Genomic DNA, 17,289 nt, shown 5'->3' on the forward strand with positions numbered 1-17,289 from the left:
ACTTGGAAGTCTTTTGCAGATAGGCACATTTAAGCTGTATAATCTGAATTTGAAAATGGATGTTATCTCATTTCGAGCATGTTATACCAGCCTGTCTCTGATCCCATCTCTGTAATCTGTCACTGATTAGCTATGCCTCTCTGACAACAGCCCTTCAAGTCTTCGGTATCCTTTTGTAAAATGGATTATTTAAATATATATATTGGTTTTAGTGGACTCTTAAATGTATGTGATTTACCTTAAATATTGAAATGTTTCTATTATCTGTCTGTAGCATATGATTTAACTGTAAAAATGTTGAAAACATAAAGAAATTTAGAGAAAGAGAGTAGGGATGTGGCAAATGAGACTCTGCATTGAACCATGAATGACAGGAGATCATTCAGGCCATTTCCCCAGTCCTTTACTAGGTAAAAAAGTGACAGAAACAAGTCTCAGTAGTTGTTTGTAGACTTGTGTTTTAGCCAATTTTGAAGAACCCCCAAGGTAAGAAACATAACACTGACAAGGACTTTGATAGATCATTATTTTTGTTTGGCCCATAGGTGAAATTTTATGGAACATTCTCAGTCAGCATTCTCCAAGAGGGATTTTTAAAGTAAGAGTGAAAGAATTAATGGGTGCAAAACAAGAATAGTAAGAGAGGGGGTCATGCGTATAGGAAAGAAAGAATAGTCCGTAGAGGCAGCCCCCATCTGAAGTACAGAAACGTAGCCCAAAGAAGCATAGCAATTTGAACACTATGATTTTGAATGGGAAAATAAGGAGCAAACAAACCAACACTGAAGTTTGTCCTGCCAACTGCAATGAAAGAGGAATTCAATCAGCTGGATAGGCTGAACACAATTAGTGGTATCCTCTCTTGATGACATCCTGTCAGCATTTGGAAGAATTAGGAAACAGAAACAGCAGAAATAGTAGGGATATGATATATGAGTGTAATAAAATGTATTTCAAAAACTCTAGAGTATGGGGTAGGGAGAGGTGGTGACAAGAGAGGAGTGAAGATAAAACTATATTCATAAAAGCATAAAACAAAAAGCATGCTTTAAATAACTTTTTATTCCCTCCTCCCATATTGTTCTTTTTCTCCTCTTTCACCTCTTTCTAACTCTCCAATATGAATGTTAGTGAGAAAAACGGATAAAAAGACTTTGCCAGGTCTAGTCAGAAATATACTTCAGTTCTTCCCCTCACCACTTCAGATCTTTAATAATTACAGTCAAAGAAAGAAAAAAAGAGAAGACTAATTTGTCATCTAATGCATCTAGGCATTTAAAATCAGATCAGATTCCAATGGTCTTTTTCAACTGACCAATTTCTCTCTTTTATGTTAACTTTGGGGAAAATAGTTCTTAGAATTGTTAGCTATCTGGCTGAGAACAGCCTAAGAAACTGGAAGGAGATATCAGTAGAGTAATAGTGAAATAAACTGCATGCATCAGGCCATTTGCTTACATTTTCCCTGGCTTCCTTGAAGGATTTATTGAGAGTACATGGTAATGGAAAAGAAAAAAAAAAGAAAAAAGAAAAAAAGAGAAAAAAGGGAAGGGAAAGGAAGGGAAGGGAGGGGAGGGGAGGGAAGGGAGAAACAAACTAACTCAGGGTTAGAATTATGTGTGGTTGGGTTTTTTTTCTTTGACAAAAGAATCAGAAGAGTGGTCAGTTCCTAAATGCCTTCCTTTGTACTGAGAACCAAGTAGCTTTGTCATTTTATTTTCTACCTCAACACTTTTCTGTCCATTCTAAACAAAAAAATAAGCAAGTAACATCAGCCTACACTGCTTGAAAACCTTCCTGCTGAGAGACACTGCAGGGCTGGCCCTGGGTTGAAGTCAGATTGTCCACGTTTGTCTCCATGCTCTATTTTTGCCACAGACTCATTCCTTAATACACAGAGTGTCTTCACATTCCCAAGTTTTCCTCACCTACGTCAAAATTACTGGAAAACATTTTACTTTCTATGTTGTCCTATAAACCAAAGAGTATCTGAGACAAGTCTCAAGAAAGTTTATTTTGCCAAGGTTATGGATGCACCTGTGACACAGCCTCAGGAGGTCCTGACGACATGTTCCCAAGGTTGCTGGGATACAGCTTGGTTTTATGTATTTTAGGGAGACATGAGATATCAATCAACAAATGTAAGATGCACATTGGTTCCATCTGGAAAAGCAGGACAACTCAAAATGGGGGGCTCCCAGATCATAGGTAGATTTAAATATTTTCTGATTGGCAATTGGTTGAAAGAGTTATTATCAATAGAAAAGAATGTCTGTATTACCACACAGACTTGTGGGTGGTGGGGATCAAGGATTTCTCCTGCAGATGAAGCCTTCAGGTAGCAAGCTTCAGAAAAGAGATTGTAAATTCTTATCAGAGTTAAGAAGTCTGTTCTATCAATAATTCCCAAAGGGAAGAGGGTATAATGAGGCATGTCTGGCTGCCCCTTCCCATCACTGCCTGAACTAGTTTTTCAGGTTACTTTTGGAATGCACTTGCCAAGAGAAGGGTTCCTTTCAGATGGTTGGGGGGCTTAGAATTTTATTTTGGTTTACTGTCCCTGCTTTCTTTTAAGTAATAAGTGGTAAATGAATACTCTGTAAACAGATCCTTGATGATGACTGACAAAGTACTAATTAATAACTCCTGCCAGGTAGCTAAGATACCCAGAAATCTTTTAAAGATGTAATGATAATAATAATATTGTTAATAGCTAAGGTTTCCTGATGGCTTTCTGTGGACCAGGCTGAGAACTACATTCTGTAAGGACATTATTTCAGTCCTAACAATACTTTTTTTTTTTTTTTGAGACAGAGTCTCACTCTGTCACCCAGGCTGGAGTGCAGTGGCACAATCTTGGCTCACTGTAACCTCTGCCTCCCAGGTTCAAGCAGTTCTCCTGTCTCAGACTCCTGAGTAGCTGGGATTATAGGTGTGTACTGCCGTGCCAGCTGATTTTTATATTTTTAGTAGAGATTGGGTTTCATTATGTTGGCCAGGCTGGTCTTGAACTCCTGACCTCAGGTAATCTACCTGCCTTGACCTCCAAAGTGCTGGGATTATAGGCGTGAGTTACCAGACTTTTTTATTACTCTTATTTTACAGATGAGTAAACAGGAGCTTAATGATTTTAAGAAACTTGCCCAAGATAAATCAGGGCACAGAATTGAAAGCTAAGTCTATCTTAATTCTAAAATCCCTGTTTTTTAATATAATTATGACTTTAATAGTATTATTTATTCTCAGGCATTTTTTGGAGATATTTGTAGACAATTAGTAGATGGAAAAATCTACTTCATATCAGTGGAACCATTACCGAGTAAGATTCCCATACCAGGGTTTTGAAGATACCAACCCACCCCTTTCCATTTGTCTTCTCAATTCCAGCTCTTTATGATGATACAGTATTTCAAAACAATTGGAAAAATGAAGACTATACTATGGATGACAATTATGTTTACAGAACTGCCTGAACATTAATTATAATAAATTCATTTATCTATACACCAAGTACTTATGAGGAACCTACCATAGGCCAGATATATATCCAAGAAAACAATGGACAAGTATAATTATAGTGTTTTGCTCAACAATATTACCCTTAAATGAGTGGATGACTGAATTATTATGCATATAATGTCTCAACAAATACACTAATAATATGCAGTTTTATTCTGACCTTTATGAAATATTATTCATTTGACACCTCAAGAACATCAGAGAACAACAGCAGGGAAATGATTTACACTTTAATGGTTAATGACTAACCTATGATAATTTTGTCTTAAATTCCCTTTAGCATTTTCTGAATGTCATACCCCTATGCTCAGAAAAAGTATCTAAATGCATGTATTACAGTGCTTTTCTTCCTTTGAAAAATTCTTTTATTATTCACCTCTAATATTTTATTTTAACACTCTAAAATATTCTACTTAGTAATTGACTTAGGATGCTGCATTATGTGAAGTAATGAACTTCTTGGTTCTGATCAAGAATGTACACTGTATTTCAATGTGTTTTCTTACATATGAAAAACAATATATTCTCTCTGAATATCAAATGTGTTCTGTTGTGTGTCTATTTTCAATTATTTAACATTAAGAAGTCTAAGTATACTATTATAAATTATAAATTTATAAAAGTTTATTTGCTTTTCTTATATTTTTATGTGATATATTTCCAAATAATAAAATTTACTATCATTGATAGGGTATGTGTCTCGTGTTACTAGTTAGTGGTGATGTGTTTTTGTTGATCTGCACACACTTTCTTCCTTGGGACCACTATAAGGAAATGAGTGGAGGTTTAGGGTGTTGGCCATACCTCTGCAAATACCAATGTTCGTATAAAGGAAAAGGCCATCTAAGCTAAGCAACTCAACTGATACATAAATATAAAGGTATATATTTCAGCTGAAAGATAAAAACAAATGTCCTCTTTAGTATTACATTAATTATGAAAAATGATGATGCTACTTAATAAAAATTATTGATTAATTATTATATTCAATATGCCTAAATCAGTTGTGGGTGGACTCCTTTCTGGTGCAAATAGAACAGGTGATATGCGTGTTTAGTTATAAACATTCTGAAATGTCTGTACTGGGAGCTGTCTATTAACTGAGAGGCTTCTTTAGCTTTTTAAGGACTTCACCGCTTAAAGGACTTTTTTTTCTTATTTTTATTTGTTTTATTTGAAGACAAGAAGCTCTTCAAAGCCCAAAAAGTTATGTCTCATTTATCTTTTAATTTCTATTTCCCAGCACAGTGCACTGCTGAGAGGATAAAGGAATAGTATTGGTACTGAGTCATGAAGCATCTATGAAAACCTATTTTTAACATTGATTTTTGTTCTACAAGAACAATTCTTCTAAGACTCTTCAATATAATTTGAGGTTTTAAGAGCCCTCCTGGTATATCTCTGAATTGTCAATTATTTTCTATATATTATATAAGCAGAAACATTTTTAATATTATTCTTATGACTATAACATGAAATGTATTATGCAAAATGATACATGAAATGATTCCCAGAAATTTCCACTTCAAGTAAAATAAATTACCTATAACATTTAGAGTTATAAGAAAGTATGTGGGCCAGTGCAGTGGTTCACACCTGTAGTCCCAACATTTTGGAAGGCCTAGGCATGAGGATCACTGGAGCCCAGAACTTGGAGACCAGCCTGGACAACATGGTAAAATCCAGTCTCTGCAAAAAAGTACACACATGCACACAAAAATTAGTTGAGTGTTGTGGAGTGCTTGTAGCCCCAGCTACTTGGGTGGCTGAGCTGGGAGGATCCCTTGAGCTGGGGAGGTAGGCGGAGTCTGCAGTGAGCCATGATCACCCCACTGCACTCCAGCCTGGGGTGACAGAGTGAGACCCTAACTCAAAAAAAAAAAAAAAAATCAAAGAACAAAGAGATGTGTTCAGTTCTTGGGGGGGGGGGGCAGAATGACAATAGACCAACTGTTCCTATATCTAAACTGAATTGCGCTACCATCTCTGATTCATGCATTCAGTAAGAATTCATTAAATCATACTATGCTACAATCTGCATTAGGTCCCCTTAGTGCCAATTGCATATCATGAGTCAGAGATTATCACACCTGCATATCAATGTCATTTTTAAATGATAGCATCTATCTCCTTCCTTAAAAAGAGACACATGAAATCATTCAGTGAAAACTACAAATCATATCACTTCTTATAATCTATATTTAAAAGAAATGCAGACACACTGATTATATTGTACAAATGTTCTTCAGATTAAGTGTTAGAAGACATTTTTGTATTCTAATGTGTGTTTAACTCACTAGTTGGGATTCACTGATTCATTACCCAAATTTTCATTTCAGGCCCTCCAGGCCCTCCAGGTGGTCTGAGAATAGAAGACATTAGAGCCACTTCTGTGGCACTTACTTGGAGCCGTGGTTCAGACAATCATAGTCCTATCTCTAAATACACTATCCAGACCAAGACTATTCTTTCAGATGACTGGAAAGATGCAAAGACAGGTGAGTTTTATTTGTCTGATTAATCTGTGCATTTTTTCAAAGTGAATTCTTTTCTCAAAAACAAAAATTTGGAGGTTTTAAAAATGTCATTATCTACCTTGAAAGGCTTTCTTTCTTAAATTTTTTAAAACTTATTCTAATATTTTGGTAGTGAAGAAAATTACATGGAACTTACACATTTAAATGTGTTAAAGCTATAGGAAAAGAAGTATCATTTCTAAATCAACCTATAATGAAAAGCAAAATGAGGCCTCCTGGGTTTCTTGAGTTTTGTGTGAGATTTACTGCCCCCAAAATCACTGGGAAGTCTATTTTTGAGCAAATAGCATTCATAGCACATTATTTATGACCCTTTTTATTTGAGTACATATGTACTATAGTTCTGAATTTCTAAAAAGCCACATTGATCATAAATCTTAAATTAAGCATCCAAATCTTACTACTATAACCCTTTATGTGAATGATCTGACCTGGTTTGAATTTCCTCAAAACAGATTTTTAAAGACATTTTGGATCTTTCAACCTTTTTCTTTTCTTATATTAAGATTTTCCAAAGTTGATCAGGAAAAATTAATTAAGAGTAAGTGGGTACTTTCCTTTGTCAACAACTTTGCCGTTTGTCATGACTAGCCTACAATATCACAGATCAATACATATATTTTCTCCTGTAAAATGGAAGATTGAAGATCTTTTTGATAAAATAATTTCTTTGTAACTTTTGACAATATTTTTAAACAAACTTGTCATTGCCAGAATTCTTTAAGATGGAAAAGAGGAGACATAAAAATATGTTCCCCGTTGTCACAAGAAAAGAGACATGAGTGGTGAATAAAATGTTCCTCCTTTTTAAAAAACTAAAAAAAAAACAAACAGGTGCTGGAGAGGATGTGGAGAAATAGGAACACTTTTACACTGTTGGTGGGATTGTAAACTAGTTCAACCATTATGGAAAACAGTATGGCGATTCCTCAAGGATCTAGAACTAGAAGTACCATATGACCCAGCCATCCCATTACTGGGGATATACCCAAAGGATTATAAATCATGCTGCTATAAAGACACATGCACACGTATGTTTATTGCGGCACTATTCACAATAGCAAAGACTTGGAATCAACCCAAATGTCCATCAGTGACAGACTGGATTAAGAAAATGTGGCACATATACACCATGGAATACTATGCAGCCATAAAAAAGGATGAGTTTGTGTCCTTTGTAGGGACATGGATGCAGCTGGAAACCATCATTCTTAGCAAACTATCACAAGAACAGAAAACCAAACACCGCATGTTCTCACTCATAGGTGGGAACTGAACAATGAGATCACTTAGACTCGGGAAGGGGAACATCACACACTGGGGCCTATCATGGGGAGGGGGGAAGGGGGAGGGATTGCATTGGGAGTTATACCTGATGTAAATGACGAGTTGATGGGTGCTGATGAATTGATGGGTGCAGCACAGCAACATGGCACAAGTATACATATGTAACAAACCTGCATGTTATGCACATGTACCCTAGAACTTAAAGTATAATAATAATAAAAAGAAATTATTCTAATCTCCCAAATCTGCGTTCATTTTAGATTTATCTTAACATAATGGAAATCCTATTCCCAATATTTGTATTGCTCACTAACAGGTTTTAATTTAAATTTACTTCTATTTGATATTTCACCCCCTCCAGAGAAATAAATCAAATATAAACTTGAAGTCTGTTGCAAGGATTTAGGATATATTTTAACATCAGATGATTCCCCACCTAAGTGTATAAAGTTGCAATAAATTAGAAACAAGTGAAATATTTCTATTACATTATGCTTATTGTTTTAAGAATTATCTGTAAATATTCTTGACAAAATCAGTCCATCTGAAAAATAAATTTAAAACCTTTTAGATGCTTTATAAACCTAAAGCATAAGCAGTTTCTACTTTTCTGAAGAGAATGGAAAAGTATGATAGTAATGAAACTATTAGAAATCTAGCCCATGAAAATAAATAAGTGGTTTAAATTTGGTTTGGCCCTGAAAAAGAAATACTAATTGCAATTATTTGCATTAGTTATTTATGTATGCTTACTATGTAGCTCAATTTAAATATGCTTCCCACTAGAAAGTAGGTTCCATGAAGCTAAAACTGTTTTATTCACTCTTCTATCTCTAGCACCTAGATCAGGGCCCACAGTGCTCATTCTTTAAACATGTTTATTGAGTCCCCACCGTGTGCCAGAACCTATTCTAGATGCAGTATGTATAGCTGAGCAGCAGTGAACAAAATAAGAACAACAAAACCTGTCTTCAAGGAGCTTATATTATAGTAGAAGAGATGCCAATACACAATTAAAATATATAATAAGTCATGTGGTGATGAACGCTAGAGAGAAACAACAGAAAAGAGGAATGGGGAGGTAGGAGATGTGTTTTAAATAGGGTACTTCTCATGTTGTCACTCATAGATGGGAATTGAACAATGAGAACGCTTGGACTCAGGGTGGGGAACATCACACACCGGGAATTGTCTTGGGGTGGGGGGAGGGGGGAGGGATAGCAATAGGAGGTATACCTAATATAAATGACGAGTTAATGGGTGCAGCACACCAACATGGCACATGTATACATATGTAACAAACTTGCACGTTGTGCACATGTACCTTAGAACTTAAAGTATAATAAAATAAATAGGGTACTTCTGATATTAGTAATAGCCACTGCTGCTTTCTAAAAGTTCCTATTTCCATTATATATCTTTTCCAATTCTTCTGCTTTCATTGACGTTCGGTCTCTGAATCTAAAGTATGTTTTCTGTTGGCCACATTTAGTTGAATTTTTCATCCAGTTTGATGGTGTCTGCCTTTTGACTGAATTATTTAATCCATTAACATTTAATGTTATTATTGATACAGTTGGATTGTAGTTGCATTGTATTTTTGCTTTCTAAATATTTTACTATTTTTGTTCCTCTTTTCCTTGTTTACTGCTTTCTTTTGGAAGAAGTGAGCATTTTCTAGTGTAACATTTTAATTCCTTTGATGATATTCACTTTGTGTGTGTGTGTGTGTGTGTGTGTAAGTAATCCTGCTCCAAGGGTATGTTTATATTCACTATACATGTGTATAATCAAACACATACAAACTTAATGAATACTCTAGGGCTTACCAGATTTAACAGGTTTCATAATTTTATTAGTTTAATTTCAATGAATATGAAAGTATTTCTCCTAGATAGCTCTATTTCATTCTTCCTCTTTTGTGCTATTACAGTACTATATATAATATAGTTATATAGCAAATAATATAGTAATATATTACTATAATACTATATATTACTAACATATTTTATTATATATGCTATTATAGCATATTTTATTATATGCTATATGCTATATATAGTAATATAGTTTTATATTACTATAATAGCATATAATGTACGCTATTAATATTTAGTAATATTATATATATTACTATAATAGCACAAAAGAGGAAGATGAAATAGAGCTATCTAGGGGAAACATTTTCATATTCAGTGAAATATATATAAATATATGTGTTACATCTATATATTTCACAAACCCAATAATCTTATATTAAAATTATCACTTTCCATAATTGTTTGCCTATTAAACCAACATATGCTTGTTTAAATAATCCTTTGTTAATTTGTCTGTTATATTATCCTTTATGTCTACTACTTCTGGTCCTCCTCATTTGTTCATGTTGATTTGAGTTATCATCCAAGTCTCTTTTGCATTGCTATAAATATCTGAGGCCAGGTGATTTTTAAAGAAAAGAGATTTATTTGGCTCACATTTCTGCAGGCTATACAAGAATCATAGCACCAGCATCTGCTTCTTGTGAGGGCTTCAGGAAGCTTTCATTCATGGTGAAAGCAAAGTGACTTGTCACATGGTGAGAGAGGGAGCAACGAAGAGAGAAGCAAAGTGCTAGGCTCTTTGTAACAATCAGTTCTTGCATAAACTAATAAAGCAAGAACTCACTCATTATTGGAAGAAAGGCACAAAGTCATTCATTGTGAATCCACCCCCCATGACCCAAACTCCTCTTATTAGGCCCCACCTCCAACACTGGGGATCAAATTTCAACGTGAGATTTAGACTGGACAAACATACAAACTATGTATCACCATCTGATGTCATTTCTTTACAACTTTGCTCCTACCTGTCCCCTTTGTGCAGCTAGTATCAAATATATTACATTTCAATATATCATAGATCCAATAACACAATTATGTACATACACACATATATAAATGCACAACATATGTGTGAACATATATACATACATATATAGGTTTCTACAATTACTTTTAAATAAGTTGAGAAGATAGAAGAAAAAATGAGTATTTATACTATCTTTTATAATTACAAAATTACCTTTACCAATGCTCATTATTTTGGGGGAGTTTATTCAAATTGCTGTTTGGGATCAACTACTTTCAACCTGAATAACTTTAATTATTTTTGGAAGATAAGTCTTTTAGTAACAATTTCTCTCAGTTTTTATTTATCTGTGAGTGCATTTTGCCTTTGGTTTTAAAATACAGTTGCTTGGATATGATATTCTTGGTTGACAGTTTTGTTTTGTTTTGTTTTTTCACTGCTTTGAATACATCATCTTAGATGCTTTTTTCAGTCTGAGAAAATTGTTTTCTATTCTATTGGCCGAAAGGTGTTTCAAAATTCCTTTATATTTACCAGTATATTTATTATATCTGGGTTCCTCATTCCTTTCTGTAAAACTGTTTTTTATCTGGTATAATTTTCACTACTAAGAAACTTACAGCATTTCTAATTGTTCAGGTTGTTGGACTCAAAGGTTTTTATGTTTTTTCTATCAGAAAATGTCTTTAATTTCATCTTTAAGTGATACTTTTATTGCATACAAAATCCAAATTGCTCTTCATTTCACTTTGATCACTTTAAAAACATTGTTCTGTTGTCTTTTGTCTCCATTGTTTCAGATGAGAAGTCAGTAATTGTTTTAATCATAATTCTCTGTACTTGATATGTCCCTTTTCTGTGACTGCTTCAAGATTTCTTTTTGTATTTGCTTTTCAGCTTGATAAAATGCATTTATCCTAATGGAGCTTGGCTTCTTGTATTCTTGGGTTGATATTTTCTTCAACTTTGGAAAATTCTTAGTCATTCATTACCTCTTCAAAGATTTCCTCTGCTCTACTCTTTCTTCTTGGTTTCTCTTGACACGTATATTAGATTGTTTGATGTTATTCCACAGAAAATGGACTGTGTGTATGTGTCTATATGTGTGTGTGTGTGTGTGTGCATGTGTCTGCTTATTTGTGTGTCTGTGTGTCTCTGTTTCTGTATGGATAATGGCTAATTACCTCTCTCGCTTTCATAGATAATTTATTTTGCTGGATTCAGTCTGCAAATAATCACATTAAAATACTTTTGACCCACTAAAGCAGTGGGTCAGGAATTTTAATTTCTTTAATTATAACATTTTATTGTGTTCAGGAATTTTTATTTCTAGCATTTGGCTGCTTTTAATATTGCTCACATAATATTCCAAGGGAATTTCCTATTTGTTTATACAAGTTGTGCATGTTTTCCTCTTGATATTTTTACATACTTAACATACTTATGCTAAAACCCTATCAGATGATTTAAACATCTAGATCATCTTTAAGTCTAGCTCTGTGGATTTTTTTTCTTTCTTGACAGTGGGTCATATTTCTTTGTTTACTCATGTGTCTGATAACTTTTTGCTCAATTCCAAACATTGTGTATAGAAGAACAGTGATTACTAAAGTAAACATTAATGATGTCTGGGAAAGTGCATGCCATTACTTTAGGGACTGAGTCAATCAGATTTGTAGTTGAGATGATCTGAGCATTGTTATTAGATTCAGTTGGGGCAGGCTTCAAGTGATTTGAGTGTAAGATCAGACCTTCCTACATATCTGAGTGTCTGGAGGTTTTCCTCTCCTGCTATCAGACTTTGGCAGGCTCTTCTACCTTGGACCCCACAGAGGGTTCTTTCATCTCCCCGGCTTCTGCCCAGATACCTGCTGCTGCTGATCAGTCTAAAGCCCAGAGTTCTCGGATTTTTTACTCAGTTCTCCTTCTCTTCCCTTAGACTTCAACAAGTCCGAAGCACCTGTCCCTCACAGGGGAAGCAGATCTCTCTCATCACTCCTGCCACTATCTCATGTTTGTGGTATCGGTGCCCCAGAGGGAAGTCTTTTTGGGTTCTTTTGTACTGCCCCAAAACTTTCTTGAGTACATGTGATGAAGGCCTTCGAAAAATAATTGTCAAATTACTATAGATTCTCCTTGTTCTTTGATCTCCCTGTGATTTTAAACAGCCATATCAGCCTATACTTTGTAAATATCTGTTAGAAGTTAAACTATTTTCTTCTTACTAACATCTATGACTACATCTTTCTTTCATCACTGTTCTACCAATGATGAATTTTAGTCCCTTGTGTCTTCAAAATCTCAGCTCTCTAATGGGCTTTGAAAGATGATGGTTTATAGATTATCTATGTGTTATTTTTGTTAGTGTACTAGTGAAGTTCTCTTGTGACTGCATCCTAAGTGGAAGTGAAAAATATTTTCTGCAACAAATACAGAAATAAAAATCATATAGTTTTTGTTTATGGTGTGACCACTAAGAAAAAATGGTACAGGATTAAATTCAGCTTCATGAAGGTAAATATTTAAGGTATGAAATAAATATATTTGAAAGATATCAACTTTCAGTGTTCCAAAGACTAAATTTAGAATAATGAGATGAAGAAATTGACTGTGTATTTTTAAGGCAAACTATTGTAAATTTTACTTCTCTTGGACTGTTTTTAGTGAACAGACAGCAGATAGCTTGATGCCATTCCTGGAGTTCTACAAGATGCTCAGGTCATTGTTAGAAAATTGTGTTTGATTCCATGCTGCTACTTTCAGAGGACTAATTATAGAATATTGTTAGTGATGGTGCGTGTGTGTGAAAGAGGATGTTGGCCAAAACATGAAGAGGCATAGTAAGCATGTTATGATAAATAGTTAAGAGAACCTGGAATAGATTATCCAACATGAATAAGAAAATATGCTTATATTTAAACTTCTGTGTTATGTAAGACTGAGTTGCTTATTAAAATTCTTCTGCAGTTAACATCTTTGCACCTAAATGTTTCTCTGTACTTTAGGTTATTTACCTAAAATAGATATTTGTAAATTAAATTATTGAGTATAAACAGCCCAAACCCATGAGCTATATTATATAATCACTCTGCAGTAAGGTAGAACCTGTTTTTATTCCCATAAGCAGTATTTGGGTATCTCTTCTGCCATATCTTTACCTAGTATTATTATCATCTTTTTAAAAATGAAAACTCTCTAGGTCTATTCTAGGACAGTATTTTTTTTTTTTTTTGCCTTTCTGTTTCTTCAGTTTTTGTAGTTCTCATTTCAAACATGAATTTCTGGATTTTTATGAGGCTACATTCATATTTCCCTTAGAGAAGGATCAAGGATTCACACCTTCTGAGATGTCAGAGCACAGCTTGCTTTTCCTTTGCTTCACGGAAATTCGCCAAACCTATGGCTCCTTCCAGAGTCCTGCCAGGCAATCTATGGGTTGGGTCTAGGACCGGTAACATAAAACTGAGTAGGTGTGTCAGAATCAGTGAGAAGCCTTTAAATGCTCATTTCCAGTCTCAGACAACTGAATTGTGTGTGTGTGTGTGTAATTATACTTTAAGTTCTAGGGTACATGTGTACAACGTGCAGGTTTGTTACATATGTATGCATGTGCCATGTTGGTGTGCTGCACCCATTAACTCGTCATTTACATTAGGTATATCTCCTAATGCTATCCCACCCCCACCCCCCATCTCCCCACAAGGCTACAGTAACCAAAACAGCATGGTACTGGTACCAAAACAGAGATATAGACCAATGGAACAGAACAGAGCCCTCAGAAATAATACCACACATCTACAGATCTTTGACAAACCTGACAAGAACAAGAAATGGGGAAAGGATTCCCTATTTAATAAATGGTGCTGGGAAAATTGGCTAGCCGTAAGTAGAAAGCTGAAACTAGATCCTTTCCTTATCCTTTATATGAAAATTAATTCAAGATGGATTAGAGACTTAAATGTTAGACCTAAAACCATAAAACTCCTAGAAGAAAACCTAGGTAATACCATTCAGGACATAGGCATGGGCAAGGACTTCATGTCTAAAACACCAAAAGGAACGGCAACAAAAGCTTAAATTGACAAATGGGATCTAATTAAACTAAAGAGCTTCTGCACAGCAAAAGAAACTACCATCAGAGTGAACAGGCAACCTACAGAATGGGAGAAAATTTTTGCAATCTACTCATCTGACAAAGGGCTAATATCCAGAACCTATAAAGAACTCAAACAAATTTATGAGAAAAAAACAAACAACCCCATCAAAAAGTGGGCAAAGGATATGAACAGACACTTCTCAAAAGAAGACATTCATACAGCCAACAGACACATGAAAAAATGCTCATCATCACTGGCCATCAGAGAAATGCAAATCAAAACCACAATGAGATACCATCTCACACCAGTTAGAATGGCAATCATTAAAAAATCAGGAAACAACAGGTACTGGAGAGGATGTGGAGAAATAGGAATACTTTTACACTGTTGGTGGGATTGTAAACTAGTTCAACCATTGTGGAAAACAGTGCAGCGATTCCTCAAGGATCTAGAACTAGAAATACCATTTGACCCAGCCATCCCATTACTGGGGATATATCCAAAGGATTATAAATCATGCTGCTATAAAGACACATGCACACGTATGTTTACTGCGGCACTATTCACAACAGCAAAGACTTGGAATCAACCCAAATGTCCATCAGTGACAGACTGGATTAAGAAAATGTGGCACATATATACCATGGAATACTATGCAGCCATAAAAAAGGATGAGTTAGTGTCCTTTGTAGGGACATGGATGCAGCTGGAAACCATCATTCTCAGCAAACTATCGCATGAACAGAAAACCAAATACCACATGTTCTCACTCATAGGTGGGAATTGAACAATGAGATCACTTGGACACAGGAAGGGGAACATCACAGACACCTGAATTTTTATTTAGAATCTCTGAGTGAGTAGGTTTGTTCTGGTACTTTCAAATATTTGGGTTTTAGATTGAAACGGGGGACACCAAAGATTCTGCTTATGTTTAGATCTTAAAGAAATACCAGGACTCACTCAGATAACTTGTAAAAGTCTACAGTGGAGGGGCTTACATTGGCTGGAGTTATTCTTGACACAATCTGTTTTTCAGTCCTGAAGTCATTCTGGCTGTTTCCGAAGCTGCTCAAACAATTAATCAGTGTGGTCTAAAGGCAGGGCGCCACAAGCATGATTTTCAGGCAACTAAAACACAATGAATTATTGGCCTTGTGATACCCATGAGGCTTGATTCTCTTTTCCTCAAAGAATGGTGAGAAACTTCTTTTTATTCTAAGCCTTAGGGCCTCAAGGCATTTGTAAATAGATCTATGAATTATTGCTTATAGCTGGTTGCTAAACTGAGTATTTTGGCCTAAGTACTAAAGTAAGAACTAAGGTCTCCTGCTTTATATCTCTTTGCTTAAAATTTACACTAAAAGTAAAACAAATTTTTAAAGAACTACCCATTTAATGTACAACATTTAGTTTTTTTAAAAGAGAGATGTGAGTTGATTCTCATTTATCTCGTCCACTGCTGCTGTGTATGCTTTTTTAAAACATGGTTTTACCTTTAAAACACATTTTATATGCTTTATTGTGAGCCCTAAATGTCTTCATAAATGGCTTGTACCTAATGCAATCTTCTCTCCTATTCCTTAAGCCCTGGTAGGAACTATTGGATCCTTTTTTCTTCTTCTCCTTCTCCTTTTTTTGCTTCCACCAAAATCAGGCATTATACTGTTAAGATCTGATTTTTCACTGCTGAGATTAACTGTATGGCCTGACTCAGAACTGACCCAGTTAAAAATCAGGTCTAGAACAAGGTCTGCTCCTGATCCCCAGTATTTGCCTCCATTATGCAAAGTACTTTAATCTCTTTCTGGCTCCAAGAATAACAAACAGGTTGCAAGGAACTTGGCTGAAGAAAAAGGACACGAAGTCTCTCTGTTCCTGTTTCTCGTCTCCATTTGGCTTGAGGCGTAAATCTGCTTCCAAAGCAAAGCTTACTTCTTTAGGGAGCAGGCTTCTGCTCCCAAACTGCGTAGGTGATTTTGGAAGAAGTAAAAAAAGAAGGAGAAGAAGAAAAAAGGATCCAATAGTTCCTACCAGGGCTTAAGGAATAGGAGAGAAGATTGCATTAGGTACAAGTCCATTTGTGAAGACATTTAGGGCTCACAATAGAACATATAAAATATGTTTTAAAGGTAAAACCAAGTTTTAAAAAAAGCATACACAGCAGCAGTGGAAGAGAGAAATGAGAATCAACTCACAGTTGAAGGGAAAGGAAGAGGGCTTAAGAAGATGGAGTAGTACTCTCTGCTTTAGACAGGACAGGACAATTAATGGACTGAATACATGATAATATAGAGGTCATAGAGTGATGGATATTATGTGGTGGGGCAATGTAAAAGAGTGCCCTCCTTCTCTTACCTGCCTGATTCAAGGATGAAGAAGGCACTAAAGTGATTGCTATAGACAAGGCTATGCTTCTTGCCTTGAGACATTGTCTACTCTAAATAGACACAAACTTTAGAATTTGTATTACATATATATTTTAAGCAAAAATATTTTAAGTACTTCTATTTGTAAAACATCATGCTGGGCATACTAGGCCCTGAGGGGTTTCAAAATGTGAATAAAAAGTAGAAAAAATGTATATATAGCCACAAATGATAGCCAGGAACAAACAAGGGAGAGACAGAAGAAATATATTGAGTGTGGGCCTGATGTGAACCTAGCCAGTCTTGGAGTTCCATTTGTAGTGATGACTTGGGCTACTTAGCTCAAGACAAGAGCTGGGAAAATATTAGAGAGAATGTGTTTTAAATTATGTACTTCTGATGTGGTTGGGGTCAGAAGTGCCACCCAAATTTGCAGAAGTGAAAGCAGCTTAGAGAAAAGAGACACTTTTAATTCTTGGTACATCTTTTAAAAATGATAGATGTTAATCATGTTTTTGCTAAATTATTCCTACTACTTACATAAGATGGTTTTATTGAGGGGATATTATAACTATTTACCAAAACATGTTTGTTTTAGATATTTGTATTCTCATATGTACTGATGTTAAT

At 35.1% G+C, this 17,289-nt stretch overlaps 1 protein-coding gene across 2 annotated transcripts in view; it reads left to right on the plus strand.

The window, feature by feature from the left end:
• The window catches only part of CNTN1 (contactin 1), a 399,377-nt gene that overhangs the window by 296,949 nt on the left and 85,139 nt on the right, over positions 1-17,289 (plus strand). For both annotated transcript variants that reach the window (XM_073020625.1, XM_008002891.3), the window contains exon 16: positions 5,859-6,017. In XM_073020625.1, the coding sequence (XP_072876726.1) occupies positions 5,859-6,017 (159 nt within the window). The remainder of the gene's footprint in view (positions 1-5,858; positions 6,018-17,289) is intronic.

This window comes from Chlorocebus sabaeus, chromosome 11, assembly GCF_047675955.1.
Source record: "Chlorocebus sabaeus isolate Y175 chromosome 11, mChlSab1.0.hap1, whole genome shotgun sequence".
Lineage (NCBI taxonomy): Eukaryota > Metazoa > Chordata > Mammalia > Primates > Cercopithecidae > Chlorocebus > Chlorocebus sabaeus.